Source organism: Danio aesculapii, chromosome 14, assembly GCF_903798145.1.
Source record: "Danio aesculapii chromosome 14, fDanAes4.1, whole genome shotgun sequence".
NCBI classification, from domain to species: Eukaryota; Metazoa; Chordata; class Actinopteri; order Cypriniformes; family Danionidae; genus Danio; species Danio aesculapii.
Genome location: NC_079448.1, coordinates 13,682,427 through 13,692,680, shown reverse-complemented (window position 1 = coordinate 13,692,680; position 10,254 = coordinate 13,682,427). Strand labels below are relative to the sequence as shown.

Genomic DNA, 10,254 nt, shown 5'->3' with positions numbered 1-10,254 from the left:
GAAAACCTAAAAGTATTTAGTTTTTTTGATATAGCTTCGAACTAATTTCCATTCCACCCGTCATTCGTTTTCTAAGGTCGGGATATACCATCTCGTATGCACATCATCTAATCAAACCAATAAAAAACTTTATTTTTACGGCTTTTAGAATATTCATATGTATGTGTTTTTCAGTATATAATAATTATATATGATTGTTTCTTTAGGTCAACGTCGCTATGTCTATTGTTTTTAATCGTAATTCAATCGTATTTACCTGTACCTGTTAGTTGGACTAGTCCGCTCGCCTAGAACATGGTCACACGTGTTTCAGATCTACATGACGCACATGGGAAATACAGAGAGATTTTTACCATAATTTATAGGTTTTTACTTTGAAAATGCAATTTTCAAAAGAAACACCATGGAGGCGATTAGAGGGCATGTCATTTGGCCTGTTCTCCGCTGAGGAAACAAGGTAATAATACACTTCCACGACTTTGCTAAAGAACTAGCCGGAGCATTGATTCACATTACTGTAAATACTAACTGGTAAAATGAACATACATTTAATCGTTAAGCTGTCACAACAAGCCCCATACGCTCTCACCCTAACATTAAACATAACGAGCTGCCAAATTTTTGCTAAAACATCCCTTCCTGAAAAATAATAACTAAAAACATAAACATTTAAATCATTTCTATTTGTTTTAGGGAATGAGGTAAGTTGGTTTCATATTCCAACAATCGGACTTTCTCCTTAATAATATAATTTCAGAAAAGTATTATTTGCAAATTCTTAATAGGGAAATTATATTTGCAGCCAGTGGCTATCAAAGTACATCATGGCTCATAATCAAATAAATAGTACTAATGCTGTTTTGAAGTCATACTTGCATGTGATTTCAGACCGAATAGTCAAAGCACCATGGTAAATATAGGGAGCATGTCACAAGCTGTTACTGAACGAATGTGCGAATATAAAACCAACTTTACCTCAATGTTTTAATGGGTTAAACATAAAAACATAATGGCTTTTTCTTAATTTCTGATTGTTCCTCTGGTGTTTTAACATGTGTTTCTCATTCGTGGCATGTTTAAATCTATTCATATATATTGATTTGAATTGTTGATGGTGTGTAATATCTTAATCATATTTAGTGTGGAACCCAGTTTTTTCCCATCAGGGAGATTTTAAAAAAATGTGCAAGCAAATGGGACAAAAACAAACAAACATAAAATTCAATATAATTCCTGACTATTGACCTCTGTTAACTTTTCTCTTTTATTTTTGCTTTCAACAGGAAACTGAGTGTGAAAAATATCACAAATTCTCAGTTGTTGGATAATGTGGGCAATGCTGCTGCAAACGGGCTGTATGACCTAGCACTCGGTCCGGCTGATAACAAGGAGATCTGTTCTACCTGCATGCAGGATTTCAGCAGTTGCCCCGGACACTTTGGCCACATAGAGCTGCCCCTGCCTGTTTACAACCCTCTGTTTTTTGATGTAAGTGTCTTATAGCAGTGTTTCATGATAAAACACAATAGCAATACAAAAGTTAATACCTAGCAGTACTTTGACAGAAAAAAAAAACATGTACAAACAAAACAAAATGAATCCTTGTGGCTCCTGATGATACATTAAGGTCTTATGAAGGGGAATGATTGATCTGTGCAAGAAACAGAGCATTATTTAATACACAACCCCAGCAAACTGTCCTTATTAAGTTTATGACTGTTTGGAAATCTTGGGTCAGTAGTGCAAAGAGTACTGAAAAATCATATTTTGGTAAAAAGTGCATTACATGCGGAAAAATGTAGAGTAAAAGTATCAGTTCTAAATATTACTCAGATTATGAGTAAAAGTAGCCTTTCTAAAAGTGCTTAAGAGTAGTGATTATTACCCAGTGAATATCATTCACCCTTATACACTGTAAATAAAAAATGTAGCTCAAATCAGTGTCATTTTCTTTTAAGCATGTTTCTTTGTGTAAGTTAAATGTGCAGTAGGTGATTGTCTTCAGAATCTTGTTTTGTTGTCCTGGTGAAGAGTCTCTTCACATTCCAATAGTAATGATTAAAGTAAATGATCTAAATGTATTTGTATGTATATTTATATTCTGGGTAAGGTATGGAACAAAATCAATGCCAAAAGTATTGAATTAAAAAGCTTGTTGAATAGCACAAACTGAAAAAAAATAATACACCGTATTAACAAGTTCGTGCATTTTAATTACTTGAATTGTTGGGTTTGTATTTTTAGGTCCTGAAATTTAACATAGCTGTTTATTTAAGCTGTGAATAGTTCAACTAAAAATATTTCAAACATGTTTTCTTATAAATTCCATAATTCATATTCAATTTCCAGGTTTCACTTACAAAATATTTAATACCATTTAAAAATCCGATTTATAATATTCAAAAGGTAATTTTCAGTTCATTTTATTTCAGTTCAAATATTCGCTTCCATAAATTCAGTGGCTCAAATTCGACTGTTAAAATTCAACATTACATCCAGGTACTGCAGGAAAAGCAATATATTGCAGATTGAAGATCGCCAGCTGCTTTTTCACCAGCAGGTGGAGATGGAATAATTTAAGATTTTTAACCCAGTAAATAGGCGAGAAAAAAGCTAATAAAGGCACAAAAGTAGCATTTAATATTAATATCTGTGTCTTGGACATTATAAGTAATAAAATGAGTATGAGTAAAATAAGTAAATGATGTTTTGGTCATTTATATTTGCCCTTATGTAACAGAAGCTAGTTGGTGATCGCGTAAACCTCACTCCTTGAATTAAGGTGTAAGCCAAAAAAAATGTTTATCCAATTAACATTTGTCTAGTCGATAATTTCCATAATTATGATAAGTAGATTTGTACATCTGCAGCCGTTCACGCAGACCCACGTTCACGCATGTGCACATGCACCACATTCACCTGCACACGCGAGAGAGTGAGCGCAAAAACAAATGCTGAAACGAAACTTTTAAAATCCTGAATCAATATTGTAGTTTTGCACGCTGGAGGAAGGATGACACCATGGCTGAAGTATTTCTTTTAGACGGGTAGTGTTATGTTTTAAAACTATTTCAGTAACACAAAGCTGATGTTGATTTTGTTGTTCTACGAATGGGTTATATGCACAGAAGTGTTGTTCAGCCACTGAAGTCTTCCGGCGAAAGCTTGATGTTACTTTTCAATTTCATAAAGGACCTTTTACAGCATCGATAATGTAGATTTTGTTTAGTTTAACAACTAAACATAAGTAGTTAGCGCTAGGGCTGCACAAAAATGCCAGATAGACAAAAATGTCAGATAGAACCTTATAATTCTAAAGCTACGATATGGTAAAACAACAATAATAATATTAGGCATATGTGTAGGTCTGCTGTTGCTTAAAATTCTAAATTTTGTACAGTCATTATGGTGGACTTAAACAGAGTTTTAATATGTCCTGTTTGTTCATTCACAGTAAAATGATGACATCAGATTATAACTATTCATAATTATAAAATTGAATTATTATGTTTAAGACATGCGCTTGTCATTTGTCATTGTCAGCATTATTAGACTATTTGTTTTCACTGGTTAAATCAGACATTTGTCATTATCAAATTTCTTTTTGCAATATATTCAACATTATATAAGTTAGAGTAGCTATACTGACACTGCAAAATATTTATTTTCATGCACAGCACTTTGTGTTCGCTATGAAAGAAAAAACATATCAAATGCTTGTCATAATCATAACCGTAAAATGCGTTATGATCATTTAAATGATGTGCGGCCATTTTCACTTAGTGCGGCTCATGGCTGCCGTCACTTTATTGCTTACCATGCTACTTTGAATATTCTATCTGAAATAGAATATTCATGAACGTGCATGAAATATTGCACATTAAATTTTGCTTGCTACACAACTGAAAATGTGCTAGACATAATGCAGTTTTTCATTTAGAATTGTAGTATTAGAAAAATTATAAAATAAAAAAATTATAAAGTTTTCTAACTGGCGAATGACATGATCTAGTGGGTCTCTGTCATCACCTGGATGGCAGGGGAGGAACTGTTTTTCAAAGATATTATGCTAACTGGTTAGCATTTTGGCAGATCACCTACTGCACCCTTAAATAGTTTGCCATTCATAGATTATAAGTTTAATTGTAAAAAAAAACATTTATTTTGAGAACACATTACATTTGATATGTATGTGTAAAATCAGGTTGATGCATCTACACACGTAGCAAAATCTGTGTAACTTGAAAGGCAAAAATATAGCTGTGATGATATGTTTGGGTTATGCAGTTTGAACCATGTCTTACAAGGTACGAGTGTCCAGCAGTTAAAGACGCTAACCAAGCTCATGCAGCACTTTTCTAAAAATGTTTTCTATATGACACTTTTAATGATAACACATTTTTAAATACTATTCATAAAGTAGTTTTTACTTTGTAAAATTGCTGAGAAAAATTGTAAAATAAAAAATGTAATTTGAATAAAATAAGCAAAACAAAATTAAAATAGCTAGGAATTTTATTTTTTTACATTTATTGTTTTTTTACATTTAATTTTTACATTTACATTTTTTTAGGTGAACATGCATGCCAGAAGCTTATCAGAGCTTAACATTAACTTTTTTGATCACCAGCGACAGTGGCTAGTAGATTTCCAACATTACTAGCCACTCATTATTTTCGCTAGCCACAATTTTGTTGTTGGGAAAATATATTTTATGTGCATAAATTTGACTTTGACACGCTAAATTACTTGATTTAGATTTTGTGTAATGTCCACATGCCTTCTTATTCATTTCACCTTTTTTGTGTATGAGCAAATGGGTTGTGGTTTCATATTGTTGCATTGTAATTATTTTTCATTTCACACAAATTTTCAGGGCTCAAAATTAAGGATTTACCAACGTTATCTCTAGACAAACCAAAAAGAAATAAATAATTATTTCTTAGCCACAAATTTTTATAATTTGTTAAAACAAGCAAAATTTAGCTGTGTGCATGCACTTTTTAGTTCAACAAAACTTTTATTTAACCTGCTTTCTTTTTCTTGCATGAACACAATTATTTTTGTCATTCGTGCTGCTTCTCAATTCTAAGATCACATTTGCACAATTTAAAAATACATTTCAACCAGCCAAAGTGGCTAGTAGGAGTGTCTGTCTAACCTGCCACAGCTGAAATCTACCCACATTTGGCAGGTTGGCAGGTGTTGATGTCAAGCCCTGGTGCCTATATATTAATGCATTTTGACTGAAAATAATTAATGTTTATAGATGGACTATTAAAAATGAAACTTGCCAGACTTATGTGGATGATGCACCAAGCAACATTTAAAGCAGTGGTACTGGGCAACTTTGCAAAATGCATGTCATCAATGGGCAACCAAGTGTGAGACAGGGAAACTAATTAGGACAATCAGATCCAGATACAATTTTGTTGCCAATTCTCAATAGAAAAGAAGCCAAGCAACAATGCACTTAATTACTGCCTAGCAACATTGCTCAAAATTGTCCTGTGTATCATCAGCATTACTTTAGTTAATTGGATAGTAGTTTTACTTGCATACCAATTTTCTAGTGTTTTTAATGAAATCATTAATCGTTTTAGTGGTCATTGGTTTTCTGCTGTTGCTGCTTAATGTACTGTAGAAATAGTAAAATAGGGCAACCATTGTCTCGTCGGTTTCTGCTAATTAGTGAAAAATGTCTTGGTTTAGACACTTGCAACATAGTCTTTTAAAGATTTGTGATAAGATTGTGGATCTTGATCCAGCCTAAAAAAATAACTTATCGTATCACTTACTCCTAATTGTTTTTGTTGCAGAAATTATATTTGCTCATCCGGGGTTCATGCCTGTCATGTCACATACTAAAGTGTCCAAGAGCAGCTATTCATTTACTGCTGGGCCAGCTTAAGCTCCTGGACATTGGGGTCATGAAGGAGGTGTTTGAGATTGAAAACGTTCTCAATCAGGTCAGAAATTCCCAACAGTCTCACGTCTTTCAAGGATAAAGGCATCATCAATTGGACTACAGTGCTTTTATATTTTGTTTTTGTTGTCTCTCTTAGCTTCTGGAATCCAACCCTAACCCACCTGGAGTAGAAATCCAAGAAACTCTGAATAACTTTGTTAAAACCATCCTCGAAGCCAGAAAAGACAAGCAACACACTGATCCTGTGAGTTTGAAACCCATCTGTTTTGTCTTTTATATTAATCATATTTGTGTATTTTTGCATCTTACACATTTATGACTTCAGGTCAAGCACATCTGTGAGAAAAAGTCCAGTCTCATTACCAGTTTCTGGAGAATACAAATGGGCCCAAAAAGATGCCAGAATTGCAAGTGAGCTGATCTTTTGCGTCATCTTAGAGAGATAGTTTACACAATTTAAATTTCCTCACCATTTACTTGCACTCAATTGGTTCTGAACTATGATGTTTTATGATTTTTTAAATCTTGTTTTGTGTTCAACAAAAGAACAGATGGAAACATCTGTTCTTTTGTTGAACTCAAAACAAGATATTCTGAAGAATGTGGGAAACCAGCAGCCATTGACATCCATAGTAGAAACAAAATGTCAATGGCTGCCGCTTTTCAAAATTCTTCAGAATATATTATTTTTGTCTTCAACAAAAGAAAGAAACTCAAACAGGTTTGGAACAAGTTGAGGATTTGTAAATGATGGCAGAATTTACATTTTTTGTGAATTATCCCTTCCTTTTTTTTTTCACAATCCTGCTGTTTATATTGTGTCAAGTATCTTTATGTTCGGTGTACATGTGTCTTTCAGAGCCAATAGAATGACTGTGCGCAAAGAACACAACAGCAAGCTCATCGTCACTCAAACAATGCACAAAAAAACTTATGAACAGGATGGTAAGTGTACATTGGATTTCATAGATCATGTATACATACACATTTTTAATTCAGTTAAGCTTAACAAGCAGACAATGGATCTAATTCATGATAATGAATAAATGTAGGAGTAAATTCTCAATAATTTCCACTTAACACAGACCTGAAAACTCACAAAAGGCCTCATAAACATCAGATTTGATCGTTAAATGTGGATGTTAGTGAATTGCAGGCATTTGAAACTAAATTATTGAAAATAAACTTGCGGCAGTTAATTTATGTCCTGTGGCAAAATCATTTTTATTATCATTTCAGTGATCTGCTTGAGGTAGGCACATTTATTTTTATGCTTTTGATGAAGTAGCATTCAACTTAAGAGCCCTCTAGACCATGTGCCGGACCGTTTCTCCGTGTTTCACTGGTAACGTCTTTAAATTAATAATTATTTAGGCCTATTTAATGATTTATTTATTATTTATGTATCTTAATTAAGACATAAAATGAGAAAAATATAATCAACAAAGAAAATGTAAATGAAAAGTCTTATTTTTTGACACTCTTAGTCCTTTCACTTTAAAATAACAAACACTATGCATTATTCTATATTAGGCTAAATCACTGTTTTATTTATTTATTCATTAATTTATTTATTTGTGTATGTATTTATGTTTGTATTTATGTTTGTACTTTTATTTTAGTTGTCCTTTATTTCTTTATAGTTTTAATTTCCAAAATGAATCCTCATTGCTCATAACAAGTTTACATTAATAATAATAAAGCCTGTTAAATTTTTTTAATGATTAATGAAGAAATTATTATGCTTTATTTCGTCATTTCATTTTCATTTACAAGTAGCAGGGTATTTACAGCTGCTATATATTTCTGTCCATTCACATCCTGTCCCTTTGTGCCCCCTGGTGGCATAGTTGCCCTCTGCTGTTACACCCAAAAACACTGTCTTAATCCCTTAATTCCACCGCGGCACCAATAGTGGTGGTTATGGTCATTTTAAAAAATGCTCATTTATTAAAGGGCACCTATGGTGAAAAATCTACTTTTCAAGCTGTTTGGACAGAAATGTAAGTATAGTGTATAAACTGTCATATTGGGGTGAAATAAACACCCAGTCCTTTTTTTTTTCAAATTTAACAACATAAAAACGGTGGACCAATTGGAGCGGTTTTCAGATCGACCGCAACTTAACGTAGGAGTGCGGTCCCCCCGCCCACCAATATTAATTGACAGCTGTGCGCATTAACATGTACCGGTAGTCACGTGTATAATCATATCAACAAGAGAGGATGAGCGCAAAGCAGCCGGGAATAAAAGATCTGTTCAGTTCGCTAGGATCATCAAATGTGATCAAGAGTGAGTTTTACAAGTTTAAAATGTTTTAAAACAGTGCACGTATGTAATGAATTACAGCGATTCACTTCATCAGCACAGCCATGTGTCAGAACAATTATAAAAGAAGACACTTCAATCGCGGTTTGTGGACGTTAAATCAAGTTTATTTTGTACATTAACATTACAGATATCCATACAGCAGTGGATATTACCAGTATCATGTCACATATGCGTGCAAAACGAGTGCAAAGCTTAGCGCTATGTCTCTCTTTCTCTCTCTCTCTCTCTCTCTCTCTCTCTCTCTCTCTCTCTCTCTCTCTCTCTCTCTCTCTCTCTCTGTGTGTCTGCTGCGCTATGTGTGTGTGTATATCTGCGCTATGCATGTATGTGCGTCTGCTGCTCTATGTGTGTGTATGTGTCTGCGCTATGTGTTTGCGTCCTCGCTGTGTGTGTGCGTGAACTTTGTAATGACATTGTGTGTGACTCATTGTTGCAAATCCACAAAAAAATGCATCAAATACTGATTGTTAAAATTCTTACTGTAGTATTTCTCACACACGTTACGTGAAATCTGCTTCCTGAGGCAGCCGAGGGCGGCGATTGCTGACAGGCACGTGGGAATGGTGGGCGGGGAGGACCATCCTTAAAGGGCCAGTACAAAAAACAGCAAAACCTTTTTTCCAGCTATAATATAGACATTTCAAACAGCTATAATAAATAATCTGATGGGTGTTTTGAGCTGAAACTTTACAGACTCATTCTGGGGACACAAAAGACTTATATTAAATATGAAAAAAGGGGTAACCTATGTGCCCTTTAAATCAAAAAAGCTGACACAAAGCGTGTAACGTTTCGAGCACATGGCTCTTCATTAGACAGTGTCATTACAGTAAGTTGCTCCTTTTTGTACGTTTTCACATGATCTCCTATTATCTCACAACAAGAAAAAATGATCTTAATAAATTGCTTTTACAATGTGAAGCCTTATGGATTTGCTTTTGGATACATTGTCTCCAAGAGGTTTAAATGAGAAGTTTGACATTCGTCCTGTCCTTTAATAATTCTTTAATGTTTAATTATGTGTTTGGAGAAAGGTTTTTTGGCTGTATTTTGTTGTATTATTTTGCTGTATTTCCATGTTATTTTCTGTTTTCTTTAATTTGTGATGTAATATTATGGTTTGTTTCTGTATTTTTGTTTTGAATATCTAAGTTGTACAATTTATAAATGTGTGTTTTTTTTTTTTTGTTTTTTTGTTTTTTTTACCTGTTGTGAGATAATAGGGGATCGTGGTCCGGAAGTGTACAAAAAGGAGCAACTTACTGTGATGAACACTGTCTGATGAAGAGTCATGTGCTCGAAACGTTACACGCTTTGTGTCAGCCTTTATTTAATTTAATATATTGGCATTTTTGGAGCTTTGGTGTTGCCGCCTTTTTGATTATATATATATATTTAGCACTTTTTGCTGTTTGGCTAAGCACCCAGTCAAAGTGAAGCGCATGCTTTTGTACATTTTTTATTTTTATTTTGAAGTGTCAGCCACTGTAAGTGTAAGTACATTCACAATTAACATAATTCCTTCATATATTATTATTTGTGATATTTTGAAGAAAGCTAGAAACCTGTAACTATTGTCTTCAATAGTAGAAAAAACATTAACTATGGAAGTCAGTGGTTACGGTAGAAGCAAATGAAACATGAGTTGTAATTTATGATGACAGAATTTTCAGTTTTGGGTGAACTCTCCCTTTAATATTTTTTTTTTTTTTTTTGCTGTTCATTCATCATACAAGAACTGCAGGTTTGGACGACAGGGTAAAATAGTGCCATAGTGCCGAGCACTATCTTTTACCTAATTTTCTGTTATCAGCTTTACAGCTACAAAAAAGAGAAAAGGTCAGACCAAATTAACTTGTAAAATATTTTCATATAGTCAGCGCATCAAAATTCAGCATTCACACATGGTAGGGAGCAAGTTATTTAGTTCAAATTAAAATTTGGAAAATAGAAACACTCAGTTCCAGAGTTCAAAAATGGTAAAACTCAACTGT

The 10,254-nt window shown here is 33.6% G+C and overlaps 1 protein-coding gene across 1 annotated transcript in view; it reads left to right on the top strand.

Moving 5' to 3' along the window:
- The first annotated feature begins 276 nt into the window (after positions 1 to 276).
- Positions 277 to 10,254, top strand: part of polr1a (RNA polymerase I subunit A) — a 43,849-nt gene continuing 33,871 nt past the window's right edge. Inside the window, exons 1-6 of the mRNA XM_056472064.1 lie at positions 277 to 457; positions 1,284 to 1,488; positions 5,820 to 5,969; positions 6,066 to 6,173; positions 6,255 to 6,340; positions 6,789 to 6,874. Coding sequence (XP_056328039.1) covers positions 381 to 457; positions 1,284 to 1,488; positions 5,820 to 5,969; positions 6,066 to 6,173; positions 6,255 to 6,340; positions 6,789 to 6,874 — 712 coding nt within the window. The 5' untranslated portion in view covers positions 277 to 380. The remainder of the gene's footprint in view (positions 458 to 1,283; positions 1,489 to 5,819; positions 5,970 to 6,065; positions 6,174 to 6,254; positions 6,341 to 6,788; positions 6,875 to 10,254) is intronic.